The sequence below is a fragment of the Hypanus sabinus genome, chromosome 17 (assembly GCF_030144855.1).
Source record: "Hypanus sabinus isolate sHypSab1 chromosome 17, sHypSab1.hap1, whole genome shotgun sequence".
Lineage (NCBI taxonomy): Eukaryota > Metazoa > Chordata > Chondrichthyes > Myliobatiformes > Dasyatidae > Hypanus > Hypanus sabinus.
In genome coordinates, this window is record NC_082722.1 from 16,030,484 (window position 1) to 16,044,457 (window position 13,974).

Sequence of the window (13,974 nt, forward strand, 5' to 3'; positions counted from 1 at the left end):
AGCTCAGGTGGTAAGTGATACTGTCTTATGATGGTATGTAAGAAAGCAGTTCAAATGCACAGGTTAATTAATGTGAGGTATTTGTAATCCAAAGGCAAATGTTGTGAGAAGGCAATTACGTCAATATCTCACAGATTCCACGACAGCAATACAAAATAACAATTGCAGTAGGTTTTATCTCCGAAGTTGTTCCACTCTACACGTGAAATATCACTGACAGTAATCTTCAACGAATATCCTTTCAACACAAGTGGTACTGTAGCGGTGTGCTACACGCAGCGCTGAAATAACGACACACTCGGTAAACTGCAGTTAAAAAAGATCTTATTCGAACTTCGCAGCCTCACTTTAAAGCCTCCCTGATCCTGCCCTCCCCGGGTGCGGATGCTGTAGGGGGCACGTATTCACAGTCTCATGCAGGCTTTTCCCTTTGTTAGTGAAGCAGACTTGGCGCCCTTTTGGGACTGGCCTTTACTCCGGCGCGCTGGCTATTTGTGAGCCGGTTCAAGTGCGCTAGGAAGTGGGTCGCCACAGTACCACACCTGAATTCAGCTACGGGACATTGCAAAGTGGTGGCCACAGGATACTCAAACAGAATCCACATATGGATTATCACCAACAGTAGCTGATCACAAAGGGGACCCCTTCCAGTGGTAAACTACCACCTAGCCAAGGGTCGACACACCGGTAGATTACCCCAGTCTCACACAATGTGATAGCCACTTATCCAGTTCCATGACATACGAAATGACTCCAACAGTGATTTGCCACAGGGATGCCTTTCTTCAGTGAACTACCATACCCAGACAAAGGGTAAACACACAAAGTATTCACAAAGGTTTTCCCCTCACCAGAGAACCCACTCCTGTGGATTAAGTGACAATCACATTTTCTTAGCCAAATGGAAATAAACTCACCCTCATGGGCTACTTAGTCATTTATCAATACTGAAGATTGATCTTAACTCACCCCCTTTTGGGCTATTGAAAGTCTAAACCAGTGACTGACTCACTGTGTCTTCTATTGACCGAATCCATCTTGACTCGGTGTCTTTCTGTGTGTCCGTGACTGTCCTTGTATATTCAAAACAAGCTGCACAGAAACCCTAACATCGATTGTCCATCAAATAACTCCACCTCTCTCACTATAGTAACCAAACAATTTTGTAATCAGTAGAAATCCTACAGTGTCTAAAATTCTTTCGGCATTTTAAAGTGACAGTCCACAGAAAAAATGAACCCTAGGGGTGCATAACATTAGAAACTGCCAATAAGAATAATTCAGGTGCAAGCAGAGTGGCCACTTGTTTGGAGTGTGTTAGTGTTAGTGTCAGTGTTTAGAGTGGCTTTGACTGATCAGGCTTAGGCAAGATTAGGTTTGGGTGAGGAGCATTGTCTTTAAGTTACACACACTCTCTATCCTTATTTGTTCATTCCTCATCTGTTGGGGCATAGTAGGATAGTGAGAATGACTCTGGGGCAGTGTTTTGTTCTGTGTGTGGGATGTGAAAGTCTGTGAAACCTCCAGTTTCCCAGATAAACACATCTGCATGAGGTGCAGCTCCTGAGGGAACTTATTAAGGAAGTGGGGCTGTAGCTCGATGACCTTTGGCTCATACAGGAGAATGAAGAGGTGATAAGACGGAAGCTACAGGGAGTTAAAGTGTAAAAGAAAGGTGAAAGTGGATCTCTAACCGCTGGAAAATGACACTGAAGAGGTAGTAATGGTGGGCAAGTGGAAGATGCTAGCAAGTATGGTGGAAATTCCTGGTGTCAGTGGTCATGAAATGTGTGAAGTTACCATTACTAGGGAGAAGGTTCTTGCAAAACTGAAAGATCTGAAGGTAGATTAGTCACTTGGATCAGATGGTGTACCCCACAAGGTTCTGAAAGAGGTGGCTGAAGAGATTGTGGAGTATTAGTAATGATCTTTCAAGAATTACTGGATTCTGGAATGGTTCTGGAAGACTGGAAAATTGCAAGTGTCACTCCACTCCAAGACGGGAGAGAGGCAGAAGAAAAGAAACTATAGGCTAGTCAGTCTGACCTCAGTGGTTCGGAAGATGTTGGTGTCAATTGCTGTGGATGTGGTTTTGGGATACTAGGAGGCACGTGATAAAATAGGCCTAGTCAGCATGGTTTCCTTAAGGAAAAATCTTACCTGACAAATCTGTTGAAATTCTTTGAAGAAATAGCAAGCAGAATAAACGAAGGATAATCGATTGATGTGTATTTGGATTTTGAGAAGGCCTTTGACAAGGTGCTTAAGTTATGAGCCTGTGATATTACAGGGAACTTTCTAGTGTTGATACAGCAGTGGCTGACTGGCAGGAGGCAAAGAGTGGCAATAAAGGGAGCCTTTTCTGGTTGGCTGCTTGTGACTAGTGGTGTTCTACAGGGGACTGTGTTGGGACTGATTCTTTTAACATTATATGAGAATAATTTGGATGATGGAATTGGTGACTTTGTTGCAAAGTTTGCAGACTATGAAGATAGGTCAGGGAGTGGGTAGATTTGAGGAAGTAAGAGGCTGCAGAAGGACTTAGAATGGGCAAAGAAGTGGCAGATGGGATACATTATTGGGAAGTGTATGGTCATGCACTTTGGTAGAAGAAATGGAAGGGCTGACTATTTTCTAAATGAACAGAAAATACAAAAAATGGAGGCACAAAGGGACTTAGGCGTCCTTTTGCAAGATTCCCTAAAGGTTAATTTGCAGGTTGAGCCTGTGGTGAGGAAAGCAGATGCATTATTAGCATTCTTTTCAAGAAGGCTAGAATATAAAAGCAAGGATGTAATGTTGAAACTTTATTAATCACTGGAGTATAGTGAACAGTTTTGGATGCCTTATCTTAGAAAGGATGTGTTGAAACTGGAGAGGGTTCAATGAATTCACAAAAATGAGTCCAGGTTTGAACAGCTTATCATACAAAGAGTGTTTGATAGCTTTTGGCCTGTATACATTAGAGTTCAGAAGAATGAGGGGGTGACCTCACTGAAACCTATTGAATGGTAAAAGACCTTGATAGAGTGGATATGAAGAGGGTGTTTCCTGTGGTGGGAGAGTCTAAGACCAGAGGACACAGCCTCTATAGAGGAACGTCCTTTTAGAATGGAGATGAGGAGGAATTTCTTCACCCAGAAAGTGGTGAATCTGTGGAATTTGTTGCCACTGGCAACTGTGGAGGCCAAGTCTGTATATATATTTAAGGCAAAGTTTGATAAATTCTTGATTGGTCAGGGCATGAAGGGAAACTGGTGGGGGGGGGGGAGGGGAGAGGCGGGAGATTGGGGCTGAGAGCAAAATGGATTGGGCATGATGAAATGGCAGAGCAGGCCTGGTAGGCCAAATGGCCCAATTCTGCTCCAGTGTCTTATGGCCATTGTTGATTTTATTTTTCCAGAAATGTCATGTTTGCTTGATGCACTGGAAGATAAAACAGTGAGATTGCAACCAGACTGCAAAAAGAGATTACAAGATCGCCAGGAAATGTGGAGTTATGCAGCAAAGGTAATGTGAGTAAGAGACTCAGCAGTGTGCCGTGACTCCAGTCCATTTCATGGGGTGCTGGAAAATGAAAGCAGAATGAAACATTGCATTTGTAGAAACATAGAAGCCACAACAAAAAATATTTTTTCTTTCTGCCCTGCCAATAATCACCAGTGCTGGATTCTCTTCAGTATAATGAAAACACTGAAAACGCTAAGCAGGTTTGTAAAGAGGAAAACAGTTAATGTTTTCAGAATTTTAAGTAGGAATGCAGCTGCTTGACACCACTGGTCTTTAACAGACTTTGACTTTTGGTACTACTAGGATCATTTGGTTACGAGAGTGATAACACTTCTGAAATGGAAGTTAGTGTCGGAACATGTTTTTAGGTCAAGAAAGGTAAGATTGTGAGTAGTGATTTCAGTTTATCATGGGAATTCTGTCTGTAATTTTGCTTGATTTGGGAGTGGTGCATTCCAAATGATGGAAAGGATAGAAAATGAACAGGTACAAGATTTTGCGTACATTGCATTGGAATTCATATTCATTAAACTTTGTGGTTAAGATCTGTTGCCTGGTTTCATTGAAATCTCATCCTGTCTTATCCTCAGTTAATACAGTGTTTCTATTCTTTTTGTAGGTTGCCCCAGCAGAAGGTTTTGTAGACTTGGCTCATCAAGTGATGACATCTCCATCCAAAAATTACCTGATGGGCTTCTTGGCATTAGGAGTGTGCGTCCTATTTCTACTCGGCATGACCTGCGGAAGGATCACTAAACGAGTGACACGGGAGCTGAAGGATAGGTAGAGCATGGTGAAACCCAGCTTTTGTACAGCCTCTGTATAGTCTCCTTAAATAAGAGCAGCAGACATAATCCAGTCCTTTACACTTGCTCTCAGTTTGTTCTGCACGGATATTTCCTGCAGAACAAATGTGCAAACTAAAAGCTGCTGCTTCTGCTGCAGCAGGACTCCTCTCTTTAGTTCCCTGTAGACTTGGTTTCCAATGTGTATCTGAATCATGTTTGCCCAGATCAGCAAGTTTTCTTGGTAGCAGTCTAATCCAACAGAGATTCTCACCTGTAGGAAAATTAACTGCCACAACTGGAATGATTCCAAAGAATTGCATCAGATCAAGTAGACTGTAGGACACTTTAGGAAAGTGTCTGCTTTAACTCTTGTGACTGTACAAATCAGATTGATTTGCTTTTTTTTTGAAAATTGTTCATGCTTTCTTTAGGTGATGGTGAGAAAGAGAAAATGGGCAATGATTTTGCCCATTATCCAGCCTTGTAAATTAAATACTGTGTGCTAGTGATTTAAAGGGACCTGTCTGTGCAGAACATAAAAACTGAGCCATTCTCTAAAATGTTCGTGTATTAAAAGCCAAACTTAAATCACTGTAGTATATTTGAAATGTTTGGCATTATGTAAATTTGTGGTTATTTTAATCTGTACCTTGTGCTTTGATTGGTTTCTCTTTAAGTTTCAGTTTGTGGCTGGTAGCGCGTGCTCAGTGGCCTCAGTTCCAGATTTATTCCTCATCACTTGAAGTTTAAAACTAAAGGGGTGTAATTGCAAAGCTCAGTACTGCCCCTCTGAGAAGGGTTCACTGTGCATGTGTTAGTTAAGTCATTATATGCCTCCTGACTTGTATTAAGACAAGGCTCATTAATTCATGTGTAATTCATTATATTCCTGCATTTTTTAGCAGCTCCACTTTGATCATGTAAAAAACTCTCAAATGGGAACTAGCCAGCCTAAAATTTAGTTTTAGGAGAATGATATAGTTTAATGGGAATTTTCACACACAGTTACATCAGTGAATTGTGTGATTATTTGGTACAAACTGAGGTAGTACCGGGTGTAAAGAATTTAACATGCATATCACTATGATGTAAAATATTGCTGACTTGGAATCAATAAAACTAATATTCACAATATTTTTGCCCATTTAAAAAATTCTGTTACAAGTGACAAAACTTGCTAGCTTTTTTAGGTCTGTTTTATACTGAGAGACTACTTTGCCATCAATGTAGTGTTAATAATCAGATAATGAACCAAATGCTTTAATCAGGCTTAGGCAGATTTGACAGGATCTCTGTTGGATGCACCTGAGGGTGCTACCAATGATCAATACTATTCCATTACGCAGTTGTAAATCCCATCAGCTGAACAATGATCTAATCAGGCAATGTACATTTTGAATACTGATCCCTGACTGCTAACAGAAGCATCATGCACATTTATTTCTGCCCTATGTGTTGAATTTTCAGCCTTATTTATTGTTTACTAATGAATTCTAGCAGGGTCGCCCTGACTTTTTTCTGTTGCCTTCTGTTCAAAGTTCTCGTGTGGATTTGCCTGGTCACATTTGTGACTGCCATCTGGTGAGGGGGTGGCCTGCATGTTGCAGACATGGGATATCATTTTTTAAAATTTCCTTTGTAGGGTGTTTAAAATTTTAATACAGATTATCTGTAGTGAAATTGTGTACAGGGATGCTACAAGGTCTCACTCTGTGTTGTACAGAGAAAACACGGAAAGTTGTGCGTTGTTCTGCTGTAGGTGTCAATGTCACTTTGAAGTAAATTTACAAACCAGGGTTTGTAAACTTTTTTTCTGTGTATAAAATTCATTTTCTGAACGTAAAAGATACTTATTCCCAATCACGCTGTGTAATTTGAGATGTTAATGAAATCCTAACATACAGGCTCTTTGTTCTGTACAGAAGAAATGGCAGAATTTATTAATAAAATTGTCTGCAGGTTTTTAAACTTTGCTTTTCCATGTGAGTCTTGTTCATTACATTTCCTTGTCAAAGTTGAATTTTATTACATTTTGAACAGTTTCTTGGTTAAGGTAATCTGAAATGAAAACAAAATGCTGGATGCACTCAGCAGGTCAGGCAACTTCTGTGGAAAAAGGAACAGCAGTAACATTTCAGGTTGGAGTTCTTTTGTAGGAACATTTCAGATCTCTAGCATCTGCAGTTTTTGTTTTCTAAAGTTGATCTGATCTCTCCTTGCGGTGAAGGGTCCTTTCAGTCCTTTGGGTGTTTCCTGTGCAGCTGTGAGACCCCTTACAGGTAGACCTGGACACAACACAGTGACATCCCCAGTCTAAAGAAATGGCAAATGATCGTGACAAAGAAATGATGTTGGATTGATGAAAAGTTTGGAGTTCTCTGCAGGAGAGACTGAGGCTACGACCATACTAGACCGGATAATTTTGAAAACGCCAGTTTCATGTAAAAATGATAGGCGTCCACACTATGCATTTTAAAAAATATCTCTGTCCACATTAAAACAGATATTTCAGTGAATCTGATACTGCGCATGCGCAGGACACATCTAACGAAAACAAGCGACATGTTCGGTGTCAAATCTCGCTGTGAAAGACTAGAAAAACTTAAAAGACGGACAACTGTTGGCTCTCACGCAGGAGGACTTAAAAGTAAAAAAAAACAAATACTGGAGTGTATGGAGGCAACCGACAGGGAGTTCACGGACAGTATGACCCGGCTGATGACAAACATTGAAAAACTGACGAACTCTGTTGCATTAATAAAGCACCTTGTTAAATGTATAAAACATGTCTGCATCAGTGTTATCTTGTATTTCCATACAATGTTACATTAGGCTGTTACACATCTATTGTCAGAGAAGTACTTGTCTAAATAGGGAAACCACCTTCATATGAGCAAGGACAGAAAACAGGGCAAAGTGAGTATGCTTATTTATTCAGTGAGTTATGGGTCAAAGTATTTGGTGAGTACATTTCTAACTCTTCTGGCTTCAGTCTTGTTGCTGTTTGTTCTGAAATTGTTAGGTTGCATTTAAGAAAACAATGAAATGGCGCGCTGCCGTTGCAATCTGTTCTGGCATGTCATGACAGAGTTTTTAGATTTCTCCAGTTACCCCGTCCACACTGCTCCAGCTAAGTGTCTTTTTCAAAATTACACTGTGGAGAGCGTTTCTGAAAATCTCTGGTTTTGGGGGACGAAAATGCTGTTTTAGTGTGGACAAAGGGTAAAAACAAAAAGGAAAAAGCTTCGGTTACGGATTTATCCGGTGTAGTGTGGACGTAGCCTGATTTCTAATAGCAGTTGTGCAGAATCAATGGGAATGCTTTGTTCATATTTAGAGTACACTTTACAAATAATCTACCCTCTGGCCTTGAGTGACACCATGGATGTTCTAAGTCTTTCAGTTCAAGTTTAGTTTATTGGTTTAAAGTTCTGATGGAACCTGATAGTTTAAGTGTATAAACATCACTAAATTACCCACCCACGCAGAGGCTTATGGTGAAGAATGTATTGCAGCCAGCTTATTTGTAATTTGGCTTGACAGGTTGATAAGTGATTGTCAAAGATAAATTGTAATTAAAATAGTAAAGGATTTAAAATATTTCATTTTGATACATACCTTGCCGCAACTGCAGTTGACCTACATTTCAAATCTAAAATCTACATTCATACTAATTGTGTAAGACTGGCTACACTAATTTTTGTTTACAAATATAGACCGTGTCCTGATTATGAGTACAAGTGATTCTGGAGTGTTATTTGATTTTGATATTCAGGTAGTGGCCAGGTTAAGTGTGCTTGTGACTTTCCATACAAATACTGCAAGGCATGAATTTCTTATTCTACCTTAAATTCAGACCAAGGTAACAAAGCAACATTGTTGCATGTTTGTCTGTATACCCTTTTGCTATAAATCGTTACTAATAAGTCCTCAGCAAACCCCAGCTCTGTGCAGACTGATTTTAAGCAAGACTGCATCAATGCCCCGTCATATTTTTCAGTCTTTCAAGCTACAGGGTTGCACCTCAAGTTCTCAACTGAAATGTAACAATTCAGTCAAGATTGCCTCTATTTCTGAATCAGGTTTAATATCACTGACATATGATGTGAAATCTGTTGTTTTGCAGCAGCAGTACAATGCAATACACAAAAAAACTATAAATTACAATAAGAAATATATTTTTCAAATAAATAAGTAGTGCAAGAAAGGAGCAAAACAAATAGTGAGGTAATGTTCATTGATTGGCTCATTGCCAGCTCAGAAATCTGATGGCGGTGAGGAAGAAGCTGTTCCTAAAATGTTAACATAGAACAATGTTGTGCTGACCATGCAACCTACTCTTAAAAACTGCCTAGAATTTCCCTAGTGCATAGCCCTCTATTTTTTTAAGCTCTACCTACTTATCTAAGAGGCTCTTAAAAGACCCTATTGTATCCGCTTCCACCACCATTCCATGCACCCACCGCTCTCTGTGTGGGGGAAAAAAATCTGACATTCCCTCAATGCCTGTTTCCAAGCATCTTAAAACTATGCCCCCTCATGTTAGCAATTTCAACTCTGGGAAGAAGCCTCTGACTAGCCACATGATCAATGCCCCTCAACATCTTGTACACCTCTCATTCTCTATTGCTTCAAGGAGAAAAGGCCAAGTTCACTCAACCTATTCTCATAAGTTACACCCTCCAATCCAGGTAACATCCTTGTAAATCTCCTTGTAAATCTCTTTAGTATCCACATCCTTCCTGTAGTGAGGTGACCAGAAATGAACCCAGTACTCCCAAGTGGGGTCTGACCAAGATCTTATATAGCTGTAACATTACCTCATGGCTCTTGAAACTCAATCCCACAGTTCATGAGTGCCAACATACCATACGCCTTCTTAACACTGTCAATCTGCGCTGCAGCTTTGAGTGTCCTATGGACATGGACCCCAAGATTTCTCAGATTCTTCATACTGCCAAGAATCTTACCATTAATATATTGTCTTCAAATTTGACCTACCAAAATGAACCACCACACTTAACTGGGTTGAAGTCCATCTGCCACTTCTCAACCCAGTTCTACATCCTATCGACGTCCTGCCACAAACTCTGACAACCCTCCAGACTATCCACAAGACCCAAAACCTTTGTGTCATAAGCAAATTTACTAACCCACCCTTCTACTTCTTCATCCAGGTCACATAAAAATCACAAAGAGGAGAGGTCCGGGAACAGATCCCTGCAGAACACCACTGGTCACTAACTTCCATACAGAATATGAAACATCTACAACCACTCTTTGCCTTCTGTGGGCCAGCCAACTCTGGATCCACAAAGCCAGGTCTCCTTGAATCCCATGCCTCCTTATTTTCTGAAGGAGCTTTGCACGGGGAACCTTATCGAATCCCTTGCTGAAATCCATATACTGTACACTACATGCACTGCTGTACCTTCAATGTGTTTGGCTACATCCTCAACTCAAAATCAGGCTCGTAAGGCATAACCATCCCTTGACCAAGCCATGCTGACTATCCCTAATCTCTCCAATAAATCCTGCTTCTCAGGATCTTCAACAATTTGCCCACCACTGAAGTCAGACTCACTGGTCTATACTTTCCTGAGTTATCTCTACTCCCTTTCTTGAACAAGGGAACAGCATTTGCAATCTTCCAGTACTTCTCCTGTTTCTATTGATGACACAAAGATCATTGTAAGAGGCTTAGCAATCTCCTCCCTTGCTTTCCACAGTAGTCTGGTATATCTTATCTGGTTCCGGTGACTTATCTAACTTAATGCTTTTGAAAAGCTCCAGCATATCCTTTTTCTTAACGTCTATATGCTCAAGCGTTTCAGTCCACTGTAAGTCATCCCCACAATTGCCAAGGTCTTTTTCCCTGATGAATACTGAAGCAAAGTACTCAGTAAGTACTTCCGCTACTTCCTCTGACTTCCCACTATTGCACCTGATAGGTCCTATTTTCACATGGCTCATCTTGTTCTTCACATTCTTGTGGAATGTCTTGGAGATTTCCTTAATAATGCTCACCATGGCTTTCTCATGTCCCCTTCTGGCTCTCCTAATTGCATTCTTAAGTTCCTTCCTTGCAACCTTGTTGTTTTCTAGAGCCTAACAGTACCAAGTTTCTTGAACCTTTCGTAAGTTTTTCTTAATTAGATTTTCTATATCTTGTACATCATTGTTCTTTTACCCAACCATCCTTTACCCGCTTCAATGGAACGGAACTCCATGGAAATGTTCCCTGAACATTTGCCACATTTCTGCTGTCCATTTTCCTGAAAACATCTGCTCCCAAGTTCCTGCTTAATAGCATAATGTTTCCCCCTACCCCAACTCAATGTTTTCCCACATTGTCTGTTCCTGTCCCTCTCCAACGCTATGGTGAAGGAGATAGAGTTGTGGTCACTACTTCCAAAATGCTCTCCCACCGAGAGATCTGACTCCTGACCAGGTTCATTTCCCAATACCAGATCAAGTACAGCCTCTCCTCTAAATGGCTTATCTACATGTTAGGAAACCTTCCTGGACATGCCTAACAAACTCCACCCCATCTAAACCCCTTGTGCTAAGGAGATGCCAGTTAATATGAGGAAAGTTTAAAATCTCCCATCACAACAACCCTATTATTGCTCCATTATAGAATCTGCTCTTTGCTATCCCTGTTACTATTTGAGGGGGGGGGGGGGGTCTATAAAACACCCAGTAGAATTATTGCTCCTTTCCTGTTTCTGACTTCCACCCACCCTGACTCAGGAGGCCATCTCTTCATGACTTCCTCCTTTTCTGCAGCTGTGACACTATCCCTAATTAGCAAAGCCACATCCCCACCTCTTTTGCCTCCCTCTGTTCCTTTTGAAACATCTAAACCCTGGCATACCTGCTCCTGAGACATCTCTGTAATGGCCACAACATCATAGTTCCATGTACTGATCCACGCTCTGTTAATTGTGTACCTTCGGGCTCCTGTACCTCCCCCTCAATGGTAGCTATGAGAAGACGGCATGTTTTGGGTTATTGGGGTCCTCAATGCCTTATTGAGGCATTGTCTTAATGTTGAGGAGGCTGAGTTTACAAGCCTTGAGCTTTTTGTCAGTCCTATGCAGTGCCTGCACTTCATACCAGTTAGTGATGCAACCAGTTAGAATGCTCTCCATGGTGCATTTGTAGACATTTTAGTCTTTGGTGACATACCAAATCTCCTCAATATGACCACTGTTGTGCCTTGTAATTGCATCAACATGTTGGGCCCAGGATAGCTCTTAAGTGATGATGACATCCAGGAACTTGAAACTGCTCACCCTTTCCTGGACTGGTGTTTGCTCCCTCGACTTTCTCTTCCTGAAGTCCATCATCAATTTCTCGGTCTTACTGGTGTTGAGTGCAAAGTTGTTGTTGTGACATCACTCAATCAGCTAGTTTATCTCACACCTGTACCCTACCTCGTCACCATCTGAAATTCTGCCAACAACAGTTGTCACTGGCAAACTTGTAGATGCTGTTTGAGCTATGTCCAGCCACACAGTATAAAGAGAATAGAGCAGTAGGCTAAGCACCATCCTTGAGGTGCCAACGTTAGCCAGGAGGAGATGTTATTTCTGATCTTCACTGACTATGTTCTCCCGATGAAGAAGTCAGGATCCAGTTACAAAGGGAGATTGAGGTTTTTGAAGCTTGTTGGTTAGTACTGAGCATATTGTGGTGTTGAATGCTCATCTGTAACCAATAAACAGCAACCTGATGTAGGTATTGCTGTTGTCCACATGGTCCAAGTCCAAGTGGAGAGGGAGTGAGATTGCACCCACTACAGATCAACCATGGCAATAGGCTCATTGCAGCAGGTGAAGGTCCTTGCTTAAGTAGAAGTTGATTTTGGCCATGACCAACCTCTCAAAGCACTTCACAGTAGATGAGAATGAACTATACTACCGGACTGAACAACAACTGTCTCAATTTCATTCATGAGCTAGTGTATGGAGATGCTGCTTATGCATGTGTACATATACAAGCTGGGATCCATTCTCTCTGCTTTAATGAATGAGCTGACTACAACTAAGCTTGGTCACTGAATGTGCACATCATCGTCTTAAGAAGAATGGCAGAACAAAGGTTCTCTACCAATCTGTCTCTCACTGCATAACATTACAGGCCCATAATGAGAGCTTCCAGAAGCCACCTTTCAACAATTGTAAATAATGGAGAAATCCACTGCCCGCCTTTGGCTATCTAAGGAGAATCATTAGAAGATAAAGACATTGACCTGGTACATGGTCTGCCAAGCAGTATTAAGCTCTGACTACCTGTGCACCAAGTTGCAGACCATCTCAAAGTACTGTAGTAATACCATTAACAGCATCTCCACAAGTTCCTCCAAATCTATGAATAGTATAAATGTGTCATTATCAATGTCCCTCTCTCAGCTCCATCGGACAGAGCATGTAATTTGCTTTTCTGAAACCAAGACTCTCAGCACTGTTGTGGCATGAGATTCATGTGAACAGAGGAAATGGTTCAAGGAAATCCACAGATGCTCCTGGGAAAAGTGTTAATTCCTGTTCCCTCATGAAAATCACTAATCTGTGATTAAAGAAAATCACTAATCATTTGGGATGGCACTGAGAACTTGGTGCATAAGACATAGGAGCAGAATTAGGCTTATTTGGCCCATTGAGTCTGCTCTGCCATTCTATCATGGCAGATTTATTATCCCTCTCAACCTCAGTCCTGACTTCTCCCCGTAACCTATGATGCCCTGGCTAATCAAGAACCTATCAACCTCCGCTTTAAATATTCTCAATGATGTGGCTTCCACAGCCAAGTCATTGGCTATTAATTCCACAGAGTCACCACCCGCTGGCTGAAGAAACCTCTCATCTCTGTTCTAAATGGATGTCCCTTTATTACGAGGCTGCGTCCTCTGGTCCTAAACTCACTCACTATAGGAAACATCCTCCCTACGTCCACTCTATCCAGACCTTTCAATATTTGATAGATTTCAATAAAGTTCCACTCATTTTTCTAAACTCCAGCAAGTACAGGCCCAGAACCATCAAACACTCCTCATATGTTAGTTTTCTGGAATCATTCTTGTGAACCCTCTCATTCTGGACCCTCTCTAATGCCAGCACATATTTAGATAAGGGGCCCAAAACTGCTCTCAATGCTCCCATGTGTAATCTGACATTAGTTAGAAATGGGCCTTATAAAACCCCAGCATTACACTCCTTACTCTTCTATTTTAGTCCTCTTGAAATAAGTGCTAACATTGCATTTGCCTTCCTTATCACCAACTCAACCTGCAAGTTAATCTTTAGGGAATCCTGCAAAAGGACTCCTAAGTCCCTTTGCGCCTCTGACTGTTGAATTTCCTCCTCGTTTAGAAAATAGCTAGCCCAGGGGTGGTTTGCCCATGCCTGAGCTAGCCCCTTTATTCCTTCTACCAAAGTGCATTGCCATACACTATGTGCCCCTTCACCTATCTTTGTATCGTCTGTAAACATAGCCACAAAGCCTAAAATTTTATCATCCAAATCATTCATATTTAATGTGAAAAGAAGCGGTCCTAACACTGACCCATTACTCACCGGCAACCAACAGGAAAGTTCCCCCTTATTCCCATAATTTGAGTATGCATAAATCCAACCTGAAACGTGTACTAGTATGCCACCTCCCAAACTAC

General features: G+C 41.3%; 1 protein-coding gene across 2 annotated transcripts in view; it reads left to right on the plus strand.

Annotated features, from left to right (window-relative positions):
* glg1a (golgi glycoprotein 1a) overlaps window positions 1-6,270 on the plus strand; it is a 180,395-nt gene extending 174,125 nt beyond the window's left edge. For both annotated transcript variants that reach the window (XM_059992598.1, XM_059992599.1), the window contains exons 25-26: window positions 3,404-3,510; window positions 4,130-6,270. In XM_059992598.1, coding sequence (XP_059848581.1) covers window positions 3,404-3,510; window positions 4,130-4,297 — 275 coding nt within the window. In that variant the 3' untranslated portion in view covers window positions 4,298-6,270. The remainder of the gene's footprint in view (window positions 1-3,403; window positions 3,511-4,129) is intronic.
* Window positions 6,271-13,974: the final 7,704 nt, after the last annotated feature.